Genomic DNA, 22,009 nt, shown 5'->3' on the forward strand with positions numbered 1-22,009 from the left:
ATTCTATAGAATGATGAGCATTTGGCAGCAAAAATAATACAATTATATTATGTACTTTTTAAGTACTTACATTATGTCAAATGCTTGCAAAATGCTTTGCTTTAATCATCTCACTGCAATCACTTCTGGGAGGATTTTTTTTTTTTTTTTTTTTTATCTTTCCTTTATAGATTCAAAGTCCAAGACTCATTGAAAGAAGTTAGTTGCCCACAATGAAACTCGGGATTCAAATACAAGTTTATATCTTCCAAAGCCATATTAAAGCTTAGCCATTGTTCTATGACTAGGCTCATCATAGTACTAGTAATAATTTGACCTCAAGAAAGGATCAGGGAATAAACCTGATGCTCTTTCAAGCATGGAAGGTGGGAAAGAGACAAATGCAAGTACCCCTGAATAAATGGAGGTTCAATGAGGACACTGCAGTCAACTTTTCTAAGTATCCAGGAATATGCTAGAAGCAATTTCACCTCTGTGTCAATTGTGCTTCACAATTAATTATTTCTGATTCTTTAAAAGCTAGTTTTAAATGGCTATGTCACTGACACACTGGACTTTTTTCTTTTGTGGAATTCTTTTTCCTATTATAATTCACTAATTTTCTTTATTTGCTTTTTTTGGTAGATAGTTTTATATTTATTTTTATTTTTTTAAATTTGTGCACAATAATCATACATAATAGTGGAATATGTTGTTACACATTTAAACATACATACAATATTACAACATAGTTTGGTCAAATTTCTTCCCTGGAACCTCCCTTTTCCCTTCCCTCCTCCAACTCCTAGTCCTCTTCCTCAACTCTATGCTTATTTGTTGTTAAATCCATACGTGTGACATACTTAATATAGAAATGCATCTCAATCTTTTCAAAATTCTCAACTTGGCATTTTATGAGTTTTTGTCACTAAAGATTGAGTAATTGTTGCCTTTAGCAACTGGGGTTAAATAACTATGTTTCTGTTAAATACAAATCAGCATTCCAGTTATACATTATTGCACTAAATATTCACAATTAAGATTTATTGCTCAGTCTTGGATACATTAAGTGCTTGGAGCAGTTTATATAACAGAAGATTTTAATTTACTACTTTAAGCAATTTCCATGCTTAAATGTCTTCATATTATGAATTTTATCCTTTAAGCCTCATATAAAGCAACTGGGGTTGTCAATCAGCATTACTCTACATGACTTATTCTTAAAGATCTAGTGTACTATATATTTTATTTCTTTAATAGTCACCTTTTACTTTTAATATAATATCAATAAAAAATTATTTGTTTACTTAACCTTCAAGTGAAACTTTTTAAATTCTTTAAAGCATGTTTTTTTTATTTAATTATTCCAACTTGTATGCTAAGTTAGTACATTTTAAAATATATTCAAGGATAAGACTTGCAAGAACATTTTATCACATTAAGAAAATCTAAGGTGTGTCTCTGTTTAAAAATAATATTTATAAATTTCCAAGTTGTTTCCTTCCTTAATATAACAGTGTTCTGTTATTTATGTGCAAGTACTACCATAATAGTGATTTTTATTATTTAGGAAGCACACTCAATATATAAAGACATGTTTTGATGAAAATGTTAAGAATAGATTTCAAAAATAGTCAGAGGACTTAACAAGTAATATTATAATCACACATGCATGCATATAACTAATTTAAATTTATGATGTTTTCATCTGACTTCAAATGTTAAGTGAAATGAAAGGCTATTTTTAAAAATGGATATAAATTGTTTACTGAATATGAATCACAAAACCTTCAGATCCATCTTCAAGAAGGTCATTGTCCAGTGAAGGAAACATCACAGATAATTACAGACCTTGAGTGAGATCTTTAGTAAAGTAAAATGAAATGAAATTACTTAATATTTTCATGTGTACTATGTGCCAGACATCATAAAGACAGTATCAGAGATAATGTGAACACAGAAGAAATAAATTCTTTGTGGGGAAGAAAAATAATGGAATGAGTTATAGCCAAATTAATGGTATTTTGAAATTTCAACAGAACCTTGAAGAAAAAAAAATACTTTTGTTTCTAAAAATTACAGATGAACAAGGGGTTTTCCTTTTTTTTTCTAGAAGAAAGGAAAACTAGGCATAAAATGCATGGGACAGTTGTTATGTGTAGAAAACTCTGAAATTTTCCATATGAGTAGGGAAAAAGAAGGGAATGCTTAGCATTATATTGTGAATTTAAAAATATTTGACATAATACAGTGCTTTTAAAATATTTTGTACCATCTTACTTATCAAGCAATAAAACATTGTCTTAGTAAATTATAAAATTATAGATATTAAAGGTTTTGAATGTTTTTAAAATGCAACACTTCTCCAGAATCAGCTTGATATTGATTCTGACCTCTTCTCCTTTCTTTTTTTTTTTGTTTTCACAAGTCACATAATTTTTTGACAATCACCCAAGTGCTAGGAATATTGTTTGTAAAATGTCTTACATGAGAGGAAGGAAACGGATTCTGAAATCTTAGCTTGATAAGATAAGCAACAAGAATCAGTTTATGAACTTAGCTCAGTAACTGTATGTTGTGATGATTTCTTAAAATAAGGTGAATTGAGAAGGGTGATTTCAAGGAAAAAAATAGATCAGTTCAAGATAAGGGCAACATACTCAACTAAAGGTTGATAGTATTCTTTTTAAAAATGAAAACATGTATTCAGATTTTGTTTCATTTTCTTTAGTTGTAGATGGACAAAATACCTTTTTATTTTATTTATTTTATTTTCATGTGGTGCTGAGGATCGAACCCAGGATCTCGCACATGGTAGGCAAGCGCCCTACCACTAAGCTGTGACCCCAGTCCTTATTTGATGATAATTTTAGAGTTACTTGCAGTTATTAAAAATAATTCAGGATTTCTCATGTATACCTTATTCAATTTTCTCCAATTAGAACATTATGCAAAAAAACCATAGTGAAATACCACAACCAAGTTATTGACCATAATTCTATCTAAATTTCATGTTTTCTTATATTAATTTCTGTGTGGTTGTTTAATTAGGCTATACAATTTTATCATGTGTGTAGATTCCTGTGTCTACTACTGTGATCAAAATCCTGAATAATTTCAACACCATATGATCCTTCACATTTCTATTCTGTGGCCTCATCTATTTCCCTCCTGTACTTAACATCCACCTCATTCTTCTCTACATGTCTGTCTCCAGTTCTTGTTGCTTATCTTGTCACATTAAAAGTGTTTTATTTGTCGAACCATACAACATGTGACCTTGGGAGATTAGTTTTTTTTTTTCATTTCACATATTTCCCTGGAGAGTCACTGAAATTATTTCATGTATCAATAATTTGATTCTTTTTGTTGTTGAATAATATCCCAAAATATGAGTGCAGCACAGTAAATTTAACCATTCTCCTACTAAAGGACAGCTAGATGATTCTCTGTTTTGACTATTACAAATAAAGCTATAAACATTCATGTGCAAGTCTTTTCATGAACACAAATGTTCATTTATCTGGGATAAATTCCTAGGAGTGCAGTTGTGGGGTCTGATGGTAATAGCATGCTGAGTTTTATAAGTCATTGCCAGATACTTTTCCAGAGTGGCTGTACCATTTTTTTATTCCCAGAACCAGCAATGTGTCAGTGATCCAATTTTCTGCATCCTTATCATCATTTAGTATTCTAATTTTTAATTTTAGTTATTCTAATAAGTATATAGTGATATCTTACAATTTGTATTTAAATTTCTTAAGATGTTAAAAGTTTTTTCATGTGTTTTTTTAAAAAAATTGATGTATTTTCTTGTTATGATATCCTTAGCTCATTTTCCAATTGAATTATTATTATTTTGTACCAGGGATTGAACCCAGGGGTGCTTACTTACAAACCACATCCCAAGCCCTTTTAACTTATTATTTGAGAAAGAGTCTTGTTAAATTTCTTAGGGCCTTGCTAAGTTGCTGTGCTTTGAACTTCTGATCCTCCTTCCTCAGCCTCTTAAAATGCTTGGGATTAATAGGTGTGCACTACTGTACCAGGCTCCAGTTGAATTTTTTGAGCTTAAATTTTGATAATTCTTTTGTGGATACTTGTCTTTTATTGATATGTGAATTATAATTATGTTTTCCCAGACAGAAGCATATCTTTTATCACCTTTCACGGAACAAAAGTTTCAGTTTTGATATGTTTGTTTTATAATCAATAAATATTAATCATCAATTACACGTATATTCAGAGAGATAGTCACAGGTTTTCAAATAGGATTTTACCTTAGGATGGAAATATATTTAAAAAAAAAAACATGCACTGCTAATAAATAGTTAATATTAATTGAGTGCTTTCTATGTCCTGCCCCTGCCCCATATGAGGCTGCTGTTCTTATTATAGCCACCTCACATGGTGAAGTAAGAGTGTACCCAGGCAAGCCTTCCAGAGGCACATAGCAAAAGTAATGATAGCAAAGGGTGATGACTTACATTATTTGTGTTCACTTCAGAGAGAGGCTGGGGGATGGAGCAGAGAATGCTTAGATTTCTCAGTAGATCTATTATTTGACTAACATAATGTAAGTATTCTCAGGAGTTATTCAGCATTTCTTGAGAAAATAGTGAATAGGCAGTTAGATGCATGCTTTTCCCCTGTGAAGTAACTATCCTCTATCAGACCTAAAATTCAATATCTCTCAAATAATTCTGCCCCAGGAATAACCATGGTATTCTAGTGAACTCTGAAAAGATCTCCATTTTCTAGTATCCAGAATACTATAATTCTTTTACAGGTGTAAAGTGGGATGGGATTTTTTGGTATATTCTCTCTTTTTTTTTTTTTTCTTTTTGGTAAATATATTTTCAGTGGCCAGTTTCTATAACTTTCCCAATCCCAGAAGCTAAAGGATTTGTTTTGTACTTAAATTTTTAAAGACATCAACAACAAAAATAATATTTAGAAGACTTTGATGTTATTTATATACCTATTTGGAGGACTTAAAATTAATCATCCAAATTTTAATGTCCACAATATATCTTCTTCCTCACATGAATCTTTGCTGTTCCTCTTTTCTAAAGCTCTCACCGTTATAATGCTCTTTCTGTCAAAATTTAAAAGACCTATTGAGCTTACTAAAAATTCAAATTTGAAAGATTATAAAAATATGCAGTGGTTAAAAATAATTTCTTCAATTTTTTATTGTAAAATTACTTAAGAATAAAAAAAAAATACTGATGCTTAGGGCCAGTCCAAAACAGTTAAATTATAATTTCTAGAAGTGGGACCCAAGGATCAGTATATATGAATGATTTTATAATAATTATAATTCACAGATAAAGATGAAACTTTTGAAGTAAAATTTGGTATGTGATGGAAAATATTTGGTGTTGCTATCTTTAGAAAGCCTCAATTTTAAATAAAAATACCTTTTAAATTTAATTCCATAAATTTAAATAAGAATAAATTTTAAATTTAATTCCATAGTACATATTATATTGATCTGACTTTGAATCACTTAAAAAATGAATTAGCCACATAAAATGAAGTCTTAATTCTGAATTGTAACACAATTTAAGATGTTTTTAGTAACATGGGTTATATAGCTAAATTATCTTATTTAAAACCATTATGTAAATATTTCTTATATAAATTTGTAAGTTATTTCAGTTACAAGATAAACTACATAATGTTAACAAATTGAATGGTCTAAAAATAAGCTGGTCTGTTTAAAACAAAATATTCAAATAAAATAATACATTATTATTATTAATAGTATATGTTAAAATAGTCTTTGGCTTAAAGTAAGGAATGTAAAACTTAAAGCATATGGATTAAATATGTTTTTATAAGAATACTAAAATGGATTTACAAAGTAATTTGCCTTTAAATAAAGACTTTTCAATTTAGATGATGACTTCTTTCTTGTTTCATTCAGTTATTACATTGCTTTATCTGTATATTCTTATCTCATAATCAGATTCAGATGATTTTAAAAATTAATAAATATATCTTGAAGAATAAGATTATATTACTACTGATATATTCTTCATATAGGTCCTATAATCATTTGTAAGATTTTTAAATCTCAATCACTCTAAGGCCCTCTCTCATAGAATTATACTTCTTTGCATAGGATCAAGGAAATTTTAGAAATTTGCTCACATTTGACCTATTTTCTCATGGCTATTGAATTAACATTTTAACATGACTGAGTAGTTCCAATTTGCATTAAAGAACAATTAGTCCACTGCTTTGTGTTTTATCTTTTGAAATATTAGCACAACAGAGATCTGATCCAGAATTATTTTAATATATGTTCAGTTAATTCTTCAGTATTGGTGGGACTGAGCGTATGATATTAAGAAGGTCAAAAATCTATGATGTAAAAATATTTAAACCAATAAAATTTATAAGTATGTGCTTTTAAACATGCATATATCAATTAATATGAAGCACATTTTTACCAATTTCTTAAATTTATAGTAGGCTTTGTGGAGGATTTCAATTCTATTTTATAATCTAGGGAATAAATGTACTCAAGAATATTTATAGGTAAAGTAATATATTTAACAGGAGAAACTATATGGGGTTCTAGGTAACACTTATCTCACGCACATATAGATTAATATAGAAACTTTAGATGTGTTTATTTTGTGAATTACAAAACTACTGTTCTAAAACTATTCACTCTTCTAATTGATGTAGAAATTCAAGCCATACTAGGTGGACCAATTGAATTGCTGCTGTTTCTGTTCTAATTGTCACAGTTTCTGGTTACAAGTAGTCCTTCAAAAATTTCAGTTGTGAGCATAACTTTGCTAGGGAGAACTCCTTGAGATAATTTATAATTTTCTTAATGAACTCAATTAAATAATCTTTTTACTCCATGCTCATGAACTGTATTTTCTCTTCTGGGTATCACACTAGACAGTGAAAATAATAAACTGACTTTGTCACAGCCACTCTCCTGTGTGCATTTGTGGTCCAAAAGCAAAGCAGTTGAGTAATAGGCCTTGGCGATCTCTGACCCAATCTATGTAACTTCCCTGTTCTGTTTAATTCTGCTTTAATATAACATGAGTTAGAGAAGAGAAACTGCAGGGTATTAGGTGGATGATAAGGTTCTGACACTGTAGGTTAATTTGGAGTGAGATATGAATGCACACTGTCTTCTGAAAAAGAGGTTAAAGTAACTTAAACAAATGTATTCCCTAAGAAAGGTTAGACAAGAATATTAATTTAAATAATCCAGCTGAAAGAATATAATAGATAAGCTTATCAAAGTCAGGAGTAAAGCTAAAAGTATAAAAGCAATTCCTCTATAACGACTGGCGATGGGTCACAAATCTGACTCTTTGGTTTCTTTGCAGCAAAAGCAAAGAGAGAAATATGGCCAGTTAAAATTTTATATTTTGCACATATGGTTTTTCCTGGCATGGAGCCCTGAGAGAAATTTCTCCCAGGGGTCCTTGGATAAAGAGGTCACCATATAATATACTGCTTTCCGACACTGTATCCTGGGAAGTCTAACAGGTTTCCTTATGTCTACTTCTTACAACATCTTTCATTCAAACCAAAGGCACAGTGCCAAAGCCCAATTCAGCAAAGAACATCAAGGAGGGACAAAAACACAGAAATCTGAAAATGCAGTTGTCTGATGGTTTAGCTTGATTGAGAGGTACAATTTAGAATACCCATGGGCATAGATAAACCATGTAATTTTAAAGGAATTCTCTATAAATAAATATGTTCATTCAACTCCTGGCAAAATTTGGCAACAGAAATGTATGATAGGTCAAGATCATTGTACTGTCATGTGTAACTAATTAAAACAAAAAAATTATATATATATATGAAATGAAATATTGGAGTTGTATTTTGTGCAATTAATCTGTAATACATATATTCTTTATTTCTGATAAAAGATGAAGTTGTGATCATGGCTATTAGACAACTAAGCCAAAGACAAAATCAGTTGCTTCTTAGAAAATTTAGTGATCTGAATTTGGATTTATCTACTACGTGAAAGGGTGCATCAAGGTGATTTAGGTAATTGCAGAATAACTAAACTTTCCCTCATAAAATTAAATGTTAAAGGTTTTCACCCTCATGGTATTACATCAAGCAATATGACAACGGTAATTGTTATTTGATTTTATTTCCTTAGTATTTCCTTAGTAATTAAATTTAATTTCCCCTCTCTCATCATTGAAAAAATATCTAAAATCTATATCCCTGCAATTTCTAATTATTTGCATTGTGATTTTTTTTTCTGGTGAAACTTATAATCTTCTATTAGCAAACCTTATCATAAATCAGGAAATAACTGAAATAGTCTATAAAATTGTTGGATTATTTCTACTGGTTAAAACTGGTTGGGTAAATCAGTGCCACTCTGATTTGCAACTCCCTGTAGATAGGAATTAATTAGGCTATGTTTGCACATCTCTGGATGCAATTGAACCTATGTGGTTTTCTCCAGTCTTCTTTACTTCCTTCTTCTCTTTCCTTTTAATTTTTTAAAGAAAGCTATCATTTGTGCTTTCTTCACTTTATCCTTTGAGTGAGCGCCAAGGAACTTCTTGTTGGTTTTATGCCTAGGTACTTGTCCACATATGCTTTTACAGAGTAGTTCTGGGTCACAGAGGCCTACATGGAACCACAGAGATATTGTTATAATGTGGATTGTAATGTTGGAGAGCATGCCAATAATATTGTAGATATGTCCTGAGAATACAGATTTCTTAACTGCTTTTGGTACTATTCTCTTATCTGTAATATGGAGCTGTCAGTCCTCTCAATGTCACAAAACTTCTCTGATAATCAATAGACATACTGGTTAGGGGCTTATAAAATTATCTTTTTCATCCAATTTAGAGAGTATATCACTATTTTCCTATTAGCCAAGTTTTAATTTTAAGGCAAATATCTGAGTTTTCAACTCATTTCTTCCCCACAAATCCAGTGGTGCTCAGTGCATATTGCTATTCAAGTGATTGCTATTATGTTTAAGTTGTATAATTTAATTACAGGTCTATCGATAGACTATGTGGAAAACAAGCTTTATTGGATCAGTTCGGGAAATGGAACCATAAATAGATGCAACCTGGATGGTGGTAATTTAGAAGTAATAGAGTCAATGAAAGAAGAATTAACAAAAGCTACAGCCTTAACTATCATGGGTAAGTGTAATGATTCTATAGCTAGGATGCTTTTTATTGATTGGAGGTTGATTAATTGTGACCTATTAAAGCTTGGGAAAGTTACTGCTGCATTAACACCCAAAAACACATTCAAATTGCACATCTTTATGAGAAGTTTTTTTTTTTTTTTTTTAGCTTTAGAAAACAGACTCGTAAGACTACCCAGATTAGGAATTTATTGCTGCTAGCAATACTAACTTTTTACCATGATTGGTTCTTGGCTTACTGTGACTGGTGTTTTTTGATGGTTCATTTCTGGCTGTATTGCAGTGTTCTGAAGAGTAATAACCTTGCATTTTCATCATAGTACAGTCAAATTTGCTTCATTTCTGTTTTTAAAGCATAGCTTCATCCACATAGATAATTTGAAAAATAAGAGAACAGGATCAATTTGGCCAATGAACGTAAGTTAATGAAATTATTCTCTCAACCCAATAATTCATCCTTAACTTTGGAAATGAACAGAGAGGTTTTACTGATTTCAGTTTCATTCCAGTGCCTTTCGTTCAGTTTTCAGGAAATAAAGGGGCCTGGAATATAAGTGATCAGGAATCTAAAAGAGAGGAATGTTTTCCTTAGAACAAATAAAGAACTTCTACCATATTGCATGGGAAACCAGTTTTTGAAATGTAAACTTTAAGAAAATAATAAAAATTTGCATTTTTAAAAACATGCACAAGTGAATACCAATAAGAAATACTCTTTGGTGAGGATGGCTCTGTTTTTGGCAGGCCTTCAGCTAAAGTTCATGGTGAGTCAGCTATGAAGATTAATATTTTATAGAAATATCAATAGTTACATTTTGTTACAGGATATCAGAAAAATTTCTTTATATTTGCAATTCCTAATGTTGTGATATAATCAGGATAACTTATACTACTATGTAAAGTCAGTTCTAATATATTTTTAAAGTTTATTTATATAGATAAGAAATTCGATCTTTTAATTCTATATATCCTATATTCTGTAATTTTAGCCCTTTGACCATTTCCCAGATTTAATATGAGCTTTTTTTGGGTAACTAGGGATTGAACTCAGGGCACTCAACTACTAAGCTACATACTCAGCCCTATTTTGTATTTTATTTAAAGACCAGGTCTCACTAAGTTGCTTAGCACCTCACAATTGCTGAGGCTGGCTTTGAACTCATGATCCTCTTGTCTCAGCCTCCCAGCCACTGGGATTACAGGGATATGCCACTATGCCAGACTAATATATGCTTTTTTTTTTTGGTAACAATTTTCATTAGTATATGTTTATTAGTAACTAGTTATTAATGGAAAAGGGTGAAAATTCATTTTCATAATCATTAACAATATCTGGCCAAAAGTAAAAAAGTTTGGATTAAAAAGATTACATATCTTACACAAAAATTTGTTTAAGAAAGAATGAGTCTCCTTTTTTATTTTGAAGGAGAGAAAATGTATATATTAACTAACCATTAATGGCTCAAGTGATCTCTATGTCATTTTTATAATTGGGATGTACAGATATTAACTATGTGTGCCCATGTTACAAAGTTGTGAGAATTTCTTGTGAGATGTATGTGGAAATACTTTTTTAAAAGTTTAGTTCTGTGCAAATGTATGATTTGAAATGTTATGCCCCTTGGTTCAATCTGTTAAGCCCTCTCCAGTTGTATCTCAGTGGACATTTTCAGATGTGAGATGTGATGCTGCAGCAGCTATTTCAGTGCCTTTTTTTGTTGTTGTAGTTTTTTCTAAATTGCTCTTCAGCTCTCAGTTTTATGAAGTTTTTCTTTTCAGTTTCTTAGAACCTAAATTTTTTAAAAATAGTTTTTCTCCTCTAGATGAGAACCTGACGTGCATAAATCAAATCAATTTAATTAATTTATTTTTTAAAAATATTTATTTTTTTTTTAGTTGTAGTTGGACACAACACCTTTATTTCAGTTGTTTATTTTTGTATGTGGTGCTGAGGATCAAGCCCAGGGTCTCGCAGGTGCAAGGTGAGCACTCTACTGCTGAGCCACAACCCCAGCCCCAGTTTAATTTACTTTTATTTTTAGTCTTTGGGCAATTCCTATGCCGTTCATTTAGCAATATGTTGACATTATTCTCATGTGTGTGTCCAGAAGCTACACACACACACACACACACACACACACACATTGTAACTGATAGTTGTGTTATTTTAGAGTAGTAGTTTATTTAGAACTGTTCTTTAACATCTAAAATACTATTTTTAAAATTGTGTTTATATTTTATTCAGCTTTGCCAAATTAACAAGAACATTTATTTTATCTGTATTTTTGCATATCTTAAACCACTTGAATAAAAATAAACAGATTAAACTCAAAAAGTGGTTGAATAATCACATTATGTTTTCAAAAATTGAATTCCATCATACTTTTTGAAATCAACCCAAAATAGCAAACAATCTAAAATAACCCAGTAAATTACAGGAAACCTGTTAAAAGTCAGACAAAACCTTTCAAGGATATTCGTTGAATTTTAGTGAATATGTGTATATTATATATGGTGTGCAATATATAGAATTTATATATGGAAGTGTATAATAGAAATATCTATAAAAACCATGACCTTGAAGAAAAATTTAAGACTTTATTAAGGTTTGTTTCCCCTAATATGAATGCTAAGACTCTGTTCTAATGAGGAAGTGAATGCTAACTTTACAGAACTTAATGATATGAATAATTTCAAAAATGGATCAGGGAGTCCTTTTTAGCAAAAAAAGAAAGTCAGATGTTTTTGCACACTGTCAGAATGGAAGAAAGTTTGGGTGAAATCATAATGTATATAATGTGTCAATGTTTTGAATCTGATACAGCATCAGCTGTTCATGGGAACCTGCCTTTGTACAATTTAAAATCTATAACAAGTGCATGGTTATATATACATACTTCCCTAGGCCACCACAATGTAATTAAACCTAAAAATGAAAATAAATACAAAAAAAATATATGAAGGCCTGTACTGCTAACATACTACCTGGATATGTCAAATACTTCTAGCAGTTCAGGTGTTTAAAATATAGAGAACACAACCAAAGAGAGATAAGGCAGGAATCTCTGTGAAGTTTCCTGGCAAACTCTGAACTCTCCTTTCTGTTCAGACTTCCTTTCCTTTACTCTGAAACTCTACTCTTTCTCTTTGAGAATGGAAGAAAAGGGTGATGACTGCTTCCTGCTGAGGATGAATATTATGGCCACAAAAAGGCAATAAAAAAGTAAAACAGAGCAACCTCACACTATCCACGGGATTACTGATGATTGCAGTTACAAATGTTTAAAAAAAATTGCCTAGAGTGCTACTGAAATTATATATCCAGAAAAAAAAAATAAAATAATTGTGCTGTGAAGGGATTCCTACATACAAGTGTATGACAGCTTTCCAGAGACACTAGATAAGCAATGGATGACAAACAACTGGGAATTGGTGTTTCACTAAAATTTAAGAGAGCTTTTCCTAAAACTAATGGAGAAATGTCTTAGTACAATTTTAATCAATCATTATTAATCTTTGATGATTATAAATTGAAATGCTTGGGGTTCCCAGTTTTCTTGAAATAGTAAAATTGAAATAAATGAAAAGAATTTTGAAATTTTAAAGTTAGAGAAAGTAGAAGGTAATACCCAGGCAATACCCAGATCAAAATAAAGCAATTAATTGATGATTCTATCAATCCTCAAACCCCAAGAATGAGATCATTTCAAAAATACTTTTATATTTCTCCCCTCAAGAAGTAGAGCTTCATTTCCCTCCTATTAAGTGTGGGTTGGACTTAATGACTCCTTTTTAATAAACAGAAAGAGGTAAAAGGAATGATGTGTAACTGTGGAGACAAGGTCATAAAAGGCAGAAGATTTCTTGCCCTCCTTCTTGGATCACTCACTCTGAGCAAAGCCAGCTTCCACCTTATGGGGACAACCTAGCAACTCAATAGGGAAGCACACACAGCAAGAAACAAGGTCTCCAGCCAACCCCAAGTCAGTCAGTCATTTCAAACCAGGAGTCCTAGTCCTGGTCAGGATTTCAAAGGACTAAAACGAAAGGCAATAAGAATAACTGCATCTCAAAGGAAACTCCAAACCAGAACCACATACATAACTATCCCAAATTTCTGACTCATAGAGAAATCATGTGAGATAACATATACTTATTGTTTTAAGTTGCTAAGCTTTAGGATAATTTGTTATATAGCAATAAATAACTAATTAATATATTACTCCATCCCTAGAGTGCTCATTTCTTTGTGAGCAATCTTAAATATGAATGCTTAGTAAAGTCAGGCAGATTGTAAATATGTAAGTCCAGTCAGAGTAACATGAGGGTGAGGGAGAATGGAGTGCAGGCTTCAATAGCTGGACTCACTCTGGAGTGGTGGGAGGTGTGATAAATAGAGACAACAAGTGCCCCATGTGAGGTAGAAAACCTCTCAGCTCCACTCATTTTTACTCTAAAGAACATAAATCTTTTGTGACCAATACTTCATTAAAAGAAAAGCAAGAAACCCAGACTTTCATTTAAAAACTCACAACTTTTAAAGGTTAGAAAGTGATCATTTCTTTTTAGAAAACCACCACACAGGCTAACACACTGTATAGGCTGACTGCGATGGCCAACAGTGTACAAGCCAAGACAACTGATACCACAACTCCCTGTTGTTCATTTGGTCCTTAAACCAGTTGCCACCTCCAATTTGGTCATCCTTTATATTTAATGATATTTAATTGTTGAGAGAAGAAAAGTTAAGATGGCCAGTACCTAGCTGTGCCATTGCAAGGGATTTGGAAGGGAATTAAAACATCACTTGGCAGAGGTGGCATCATTTACAGAAGAAAAAGGGCTTCTCTTATAGAGGACAGTTTATATGATTTCTCTCCAAGGTTTTATGATCCTCTCTGGCCAGACCTTGTAATCTGCCTACATATATGAAGAAGAAGAACACACCAACATGAGGTCTACCTCTTAACTGAGTAGAGTTAGTACCACCAACTCTTGGCAAAGAAATGCAATTGGTAGATGTGGATCTTGCATCCCTGCCAACAAAGATTATCCAATGACATTTATTCTTTAATTCATCAAGAAATGTGTACTATTGCCTACGTATGTGCCAGCCACTGATGTATATAGTGGCAAGAATACCGACTTCATCAAGGCTTCACAGTAGCATGGAGTAGAGACAATAAAGAAGATAAATAAGAAAACATATAGCCTGATAGTTAAGTGTAAATGGAAAATAACTGAGCAAAAAGATAAGGAAATACATGTGGTAGGGTGCCGCAGTCTGGCTGGGCACAAAATAACCGAGCCACCACAAAAGCCTTGTAGATTCAAACAGCAACTCTTTATTCCTGAACTCTCACCGGACACTCTACATGCACGTTCTGGGAAAATATACTCCCTCCACCGGGCTCTGCGTACCAATACCCTCAGAACCCTGCGAGAACTCCACGGGAACTCCAGGAGCGGGCGCCTGAGGCAGCAGGATACGCCCTATTCCCAGCAGGATCCACCCTAAACCTGGAACCGCCCTATTCCCAGCAGGATCCACCCTAAACCCTAAACCCGGATTCACCCTAAACCCGGAGCCACCCTAATCCAGCAGGATCCACCTTAAACCTGGAGCCACCCTAATCCCTGAGCAGGGTCACCTTTCAAAGCAAAATGCCATGCATCATTCCTTCTTGGCTATGGCTCTCAGCATCTCCCCCCTCTAATTAATTAAACAACAAGCAATGTGGCTTAGGGACCATGCCTGTTAGGTTGTCCAATTCAACATATGGTCCTTACCTGTCATCAGATGAGCTAACCTCTAGGCATCAGCCTCCTGTCTTAGGTTGGTACCACTGCAATTGGATCATACCCGTCACTGACTACCGTTCCAGCATACAGCCATACTTGTGGATAGGCCTATGCACCAGTGGGGGGGGGGGGGGTGAGGTTCTTTGCCTCACCTCTATTGGCCCCCAAATTTGGCCTTGGTGCCAGTGGGGGGGTGAGGTTCTTTGCCTCACCTCTGTTTGCCCCCAAATTTTAGACCATCACTAGCAGAAGGGAGGAGGATACAGAAATGACACCAAGCCAATTGACGGCTCCTTTGGAAAAATTGTATCACCAGTGACATCATCAGCAAAGATAACCCAGCACTACCACAATTCGCTGCACCAACAGATAGTTCACAATGCATACAAGTGATACATAGCCCAGGCAAGTTCTGCAAGCAGTTCAAAGCGGAGGAATCTATCAATATGTCCATTTCCTCCCAAAGTAAATCGACTCCTTGATTGAGCATTACTTGTTATTATTCATTGATGCATCAGTTTATACAGTTTGTTGTGATAACTATCGAAGAAGCTGTAGTTTGGTTTTATCTTTGTCTTCACCGGCACTGGGATGAAGATAGGAATTCTGGCAATGATGCTAAAAAAAGTTATGTAACATTTCAACAGGTACTAAGAAAACAAATTTCTGAACAATTTACATTATCCTGAACAAAATTATTAGATATAATGAAAAGGAAAGGTGAAAGTAAACAAACAGATCTGTTAACCACCTTTAAAACCAATCCTTAACAGCTGTTTACCTAATTTAAATTAAACCACTTAAATCACATGAATAAAAAAAAATTTGGATCCATTTTTTCATGAGCGCTACTCATATATGATATATGGACATACGCACACACAGACATATAACACAAAAAACAAGAGTGCGCACAAACATACATCACATAAGACAATAGTAAAAGCCTGGTAGCTTACACAGGTGAAATCTCCATTACAATGTTTAAAAACTCTACAGTCAAAAAATAAAACCGATCAGAAAAACATTAACCTAGGTTTGTATGAGCTCAAAAAATAAAATAGAACTTTATGATGTGGGAAAAGGCAATAATAAAATAGATATTGAAAAAAGCATCCTGGTTAATCACTGTCGCAGATGTAAGAATAGCCAAGTTGGAGCTCTGGACATCAGCTGTTATGGATTTGAGTCAAATAATCTTCTTTTTGGTCTGTAGAAATCGCTTTGGTTAGTCTCTCTGGAATCAAAATCAACTGCTGTTCTCCCTGTGGAAACACACAAACAGAACCCCGACTCCAGACAATCACTGGGTCAGCACCTTTCCATTGTCCTGTTAGAATATCTTTCCAAAGTACCTTAGGCTTATGTACATTTTTTGGACACATATGACTTTCTGTAGCACTGAGCCTGATGAATCCAAATTTAAAAAGTTTCGAGTAAAAAGGGTTATTTTAAGTTTATCTTTCGGGGATATATACCCCTTTCCAATTCCCTCTTTTTGTTTTAATAAGTACATTTTAATAGTTTGATGAGCTCTTTCAACTATGCTTTGTCCCTGCGGATTGTATGGAATTCCTGTTAAGTAAAACATTAACTGATTTTTCTTCAGGGATGATGTTCCAAAATATCCTATATGCATCCTTTGGAAATTTAAAGATCCTTTTAAATTCAAGTCTTCCAAAAACATTTTGCCTTAGTTTTTAGAATTACTTTAGTCCTTTTAATTTTTTGATGTGGTTTTAAACCAATTTCCTTCTAGTTTAATGTTTTCTAAATTGGCTCTTGTCTATAAGTTTTAACACCTTCATCTGAGACTTAAAATATCTGCACCACCAGAAATTAAAGTTGATGGGCTTTTTGAAAAAAATTACTAATATTCTCCTTGTTCTTCTATTTTATCCAATATTTGACTTTAAACTTCTCTCTTCTACCTTTTTCTATCTTGAATGTCTGTATCTAATAGTTGTCTTAGCTTTTTGCGTTTTCTATCTGAAATACCTTTACTTGACATTTTCAACCATTTTCTATCTTATTTCTATCTTCTAGTTTTTTTCCCCCCTAAAGTTTGTACATTCACCCTTAGTTGCTTTTTTTTTCTCCTAGTTTTCTTTTGTTTCCTATTTTGTGGGTTTAAAATTCTTGTCTTCCTACATCTTCTTTATCTTCCTATATCTTTTCTTTTTTTTTCACCTTCCTGTACTTCTGTCTTCAAAGTTTTTCACTTCAAATTTCTAATATTCTTTCTCCAAATTGCTTTTATCCTATTATCTTCCCATTTTCATGTTTTTTTTTTTTTCCTTAAGTAATGTTTTAAGATTAACTAGGCTTTGAATGATGCAATCTTTCCTCCGTCATGAAGGCATCTTAACCACCTTCAATTTAACCTTTTAAAGCCTTTTGCAACTTACTTAGACATTTTACAACTTTTTACTTTACCACACAAAGATTATCTCATCTAGAAACATTAATATTTTTTTTCCGCCATGAAGGTATCTTGACCACCTTCAATTTAACCTTTTAAAGCCTTCCAATTATCATCTATACTGTACTTTTAAATGTACTTTTTCACCACCTACAGCTTCACTCTTTTAAAGGAGGCTTAGATTTTGTTTAAATCACTTTAATGTTAGTTTACATGGCTGCCCTTCAACTAAAGGCTTTTTTACTCCATTAAGAAGCTTTGTCTCAATCTGCCATGTACAAATACCTTTTTCTTCTTTCTTCCTTTCTTAAGCTTTTAAAGTAAGTCTAGTTTCCTCAAAATCTTTTTAAATGGCATTTTACAACTTTTTACTTTACCACATGGAGATTATCTCATCTAGAAACATTTCTTTTTCTTTTAATCTTCCATATTAAACTATATTTCCACATCTTGAATCTTTTAATATCTCTTTTCTAGCCGTTAACCCTTTTTATAAATTCACATTCTGAAACAACTCTTATAAAATTTCTGATTTAGACAAATTACTCCACTTTAATAAGATGAAATACTTTCATGTTTTTTTATGGTACTATGATACTATAATTGAAACCCAACCAAAACTTCTTATACTCTTTGTATATAAATTACACATGATAGAATCTTGAACTCTTAGTAACCTTGTTTCAGCAAAGACACAGACACAAAGCGATATTAAACTTTTTTTTCATTTACCAATTTATGAAAACACACATAATGTTTAAATATATTACCTTATGTAACTTAATAAGTAAGAGTACTTGATTTTATATTTAGTGGTTGATATTTTAACACTTTAGCTTTGTAAATTAATCAGATGTCTGTAAAAACCAAGATCTTAGACAAATGTAGTAAAACAGAACTAGCCATCTCTTTCTTGTTGAAGAAAAATCCTTTTACCGGATACCATGATGGTCCCATTGATATACTTAATAACTCGTCTGTAAAAGCCATGGGCTACATTTTTGTTTTGTATCAACATATGGCCTTACTGTTCTTGGTCTTACTGGGGTGCCTCTTTCCTCTAACAATTTCTCTTCCTGGGGGGCGAACAACTTCAAACCTTGAGTCAACCATTTTCCCCAGTTTGCCTGAGAAAGTTCTAGGGACAGGCAACTTGAAATAAAAACAAAATAAATCAAAACAAAAACACATTGTTTTTTGAAATGGTCACCCATTCTTTCGCTCTCCTTCAGGGGCGAGCAATTTCACTTACCTCCAAGCTTCAGATGTTCCCCGTACGGGCCGCCAAATGCCGCAGTCTGGCTGGGCACAAAATAACCGAGCCACCACAAAAGCCTTGTAAATTCAAACAGCAACTCTTTATTCCTGAACTCTCACCGGACACTCTACACGCATGTTCTGGGAAAATATATTCCCTCCACCAGGCTCTGTGTCCAATACTCTCAGAACCCCATGAGAACTCCACAGGAACTCCAGGAGCGGGTGCCTGAGGCAGCAGGATCCACCCTAAACCTGGAACCGCCCTATTCCCAGCAGGATCCACCCTAAACCCTAAACCCAGATCCACCCTAAACCTGGAGCCACCCTAATCCAGCAAGATCCACCTTAAACCTGGAGCCACCCTAATCCCTGAGCAGGGTCACCTTTGAAAGCAAAATGCCATGCATTATTCCTACTTGGCTATGGCTCTCAGCAGTAGGGATGAAATATTAGATGGAGTAGGCAAAAAAAAAAATCCTTAATATAGTAACCTCTGGGTAAAAATTTGAAGAAATAGCAAGGGGAGTGTGAAGGAATTCTGTGTGAACTAACAAGAACTACTTCAGTTTTTTGCTTATTTTTCAGTTTTTATGTCATCATTAAGTGCTTTCATTTAAAAAAAATATAAAAGATATATAATTACATTGAAATAAATCTTTCCATATGATTTCTGTAGCTTACCAGGTTAAACATCTTTTAAGTTTGTAAAAATTCAGAGGTTTTTTGTGTGCTTCATCTGCTCTCCAGTGACTTGGCAAGTTCACTTGGTCAGATGCGATTGACACTTTGTATACAATGACTGTTTGATGAGACTCTTAACACCTTTTAGGTTCCTGACCAGCCTACAACTTTGAACATCAAATTCTTCCCCATTTCTAAAGGTGCTCTTGTCGATTGTCTTTTCTCAACTGTCAGACATTGCGAATACAATAGCTTCTGCTTTCAAATTGAATAGCTGGTAGCTCCAAAGTGACATCTACCACTGTTTCTCTTAGATACTTTTTTCTCAGTATTTAGTCAGTTCTTAAGAGGTTTTTCTTTTATAAGTATACTTCAGGTTCATGACATAATGATACTCTAAAACAGCTTCCTACATGGTTTTGAAGGAGTTTGTGTAATAAAATAGTGTACAGTTAACTATGTAACTGATGGGCACTTAGCTTTCAGATACAGGCCTTTTTTGTTTCTTTTTATTCACCTTATTCTCGCATTTTTAAACATTGTCCTATTTATCAATACCTGCCTGAGTTAATGAAGTAAACTAAAATTAATCAAGCTTTACTTTACTATTAAGTGCCTTTGTGAGAAGGAGGCTAAAACTGTTCATTAAAATTAGGATTTATCGGTTATTTGTGGATTTTGACATGCTATTCCTTTTCTCTTTCTACATATATAGTATGAGAGCAGACTGCCTATGTTATGTTTATATTGGAGATAAAGTTATGAAAATCAACTCATGAAGCTGAGAGAAAAATATACATATAATACAAATGTAATGGCAAAATAGGCTTTTTGTTCATTGGAGAAAAGTAAATGGAATTTAGATAACTTCAGCTTATTTGCATTTTGTGCTTTTAGAGTATGAAAGAAAAGACATTAGGATATATCAACCATAGATTACAAGTAGAATTACATATATTAAGCAAATATGAAGTCCTATGTCTAAGAGACAATTATTAACATTTATGGATTTCATGCTCAAAAATGGTTTAATCACACTTATCCTGATGAAGTCCATCACAATGTGTAGTATAGTAATTAATCAAGATTTTTTTTTTAAGCCAAGAGTTTGAGTCCTCAGTAATCCTAAGGCTATGAGATTGGATTCAACTCTTCTCTTTACTCTCACACTTCTGAGCTACTTACTATTCATTATTCTCTTCTAGTCTATTGCATGTACTGTTACTACCATTTAAATTCCATTGTGTTATCTAATTTTGTTGTTAATATTTATTTTGCTGTATAATCTGTGGGTATTATATTAACCCTTACATTTATAGATAAGGATTCCAAAATTATCATTGCATTTTATTCTTGATGATCAAGGGTATACATTTATATTTATGTGCTTATGTCTTTGGGCTTTTGTAACAAAATGTTATAGACTGGCTTATAAAAATAGCAAATTATTTTTTTCTCACAGTTCTAGAGTCTGAAAGTCTGGGCTTAGGGTACTGGAATGATCAGGTTCTAATGAAGGCCTTCCAGACTCCAGACTGTTGACTTCTTATATTTTCAGAATGGAAAGTAAATGAGAAAGAAAAGGAGCAAGACAATGAGACTTTCTGGGGGCCCTTTTACACCAGATTAATCCTATCTATCTATGGGGGCACTGCCCCATGAATTAATTACCTCCCACATGCCTTGCTTCCTAGAGCCATCACACTAGGGCTAGGGCGCCAACATGTGAATTGTGGGGGGTCACATTCAGTCCAGTATTTAGATGCTCATCTATCCATTATACATACACCTTTATCTATCTATCTACATACATATATATAAATTTTTATATATGTATAAAGATACACATATATATAAATTAACACAAATGAATTAGGAGTCCTCATTATATGATTAACTCATGGGCATTTAGGATTAAATAGAGATAAAATTATTTTATCAAGTAGGAAAATTATATTTTAGGTAATAACCAACCACATAATTTGGGACTGTCAGTGAATTCTAGGCCTTCATTTTCTATTCTGTGAAATTTTGAAGCTTGAAAACAGCAGCTACTGTGTTTTAATCTTGCCTGAGTTTATTCATGATGTGTTGATCCAGGGTGCAAGAAATAGTTTTATTTTATTTGATTTATTTTTGTGTGTGGTTCTGGGGATTGAATTCAGGGTTTTTATATGCTAGGTAAGTACTCTATCACTGAAAGTACTTTTAAATAAAATGGTTGCATCAACACAGAGGAGATGATAAAAATTAAAAAGATACATTTAATTTGTGAAGTTTATCCAAATTTCTATTAACCTCTTTTACAAATTAGGCAAAATAATTTAATTTTGAATTTTAGTTGAAAATTTGGTGGGTGTTTACAAAAGAAAATTGGTAAGTTCTTGTCCTTGAGTAGGTTTGTACTTTCTATAAGCATCTGTTACAATCACTAATACCCATCCAATCTTAGAATGTATTGCAATTGGCCAAGAATTTCTGTATGGAACTTTGAGCCACAGTTAAAAAAAAAAAGAGTTTATATAATTATGAAAGTTTATATAATTACCATGAATACTTAATCTCTCTGAGCAGGAATTTTATGTTATCAGCCCAACTTAATTATATTACACTATTGATCTGTTTCAAGAAGCAATTTGCCAGAAGTAAGCATAATAAGTAAATATTAGAGAGATATT

General features: G+C 32.8%; 1 protein-coding gene across 1 annotated transcript in view; it reads left to right on the plus strand.

The window, feature by feature from the left end:
* The window catches only part of Lrp1b (LDL receptor related protein 1B), a 1,566,902-nt gene that overhangs the window by 980,877 nt on the left and 564,016 nt on the right, over nucleotides 1-22,009 (plus strand). The window contains exon 32 of the mRNA XM_077110319.1: nucleotides 9,009-9,158. Within this exon, the coding sequence (XP_076966434.1) occupies nucleotides 9,009-9,158 (150 nt within the window). The remainder of the gene's footprint in view (nucleotides 1-9,008; nucleotides 9,159-22,009) is intronic.

This window comes from Callospermophilus lateralis, chromosome 9 (genome assembly GCF_048772815.1).
Source record: "Callospermophilus lateralis isolate mCalLat2 chromosome 9, mCalLat2.hap1, whole genome shotgun sequence".
Lineage (NCBI taxonomy): Eukaryota > Metazoa > Chordata > Mammalia > Rodentia > Sciuridae > Callospermophilus > Callospermophilus lateralis.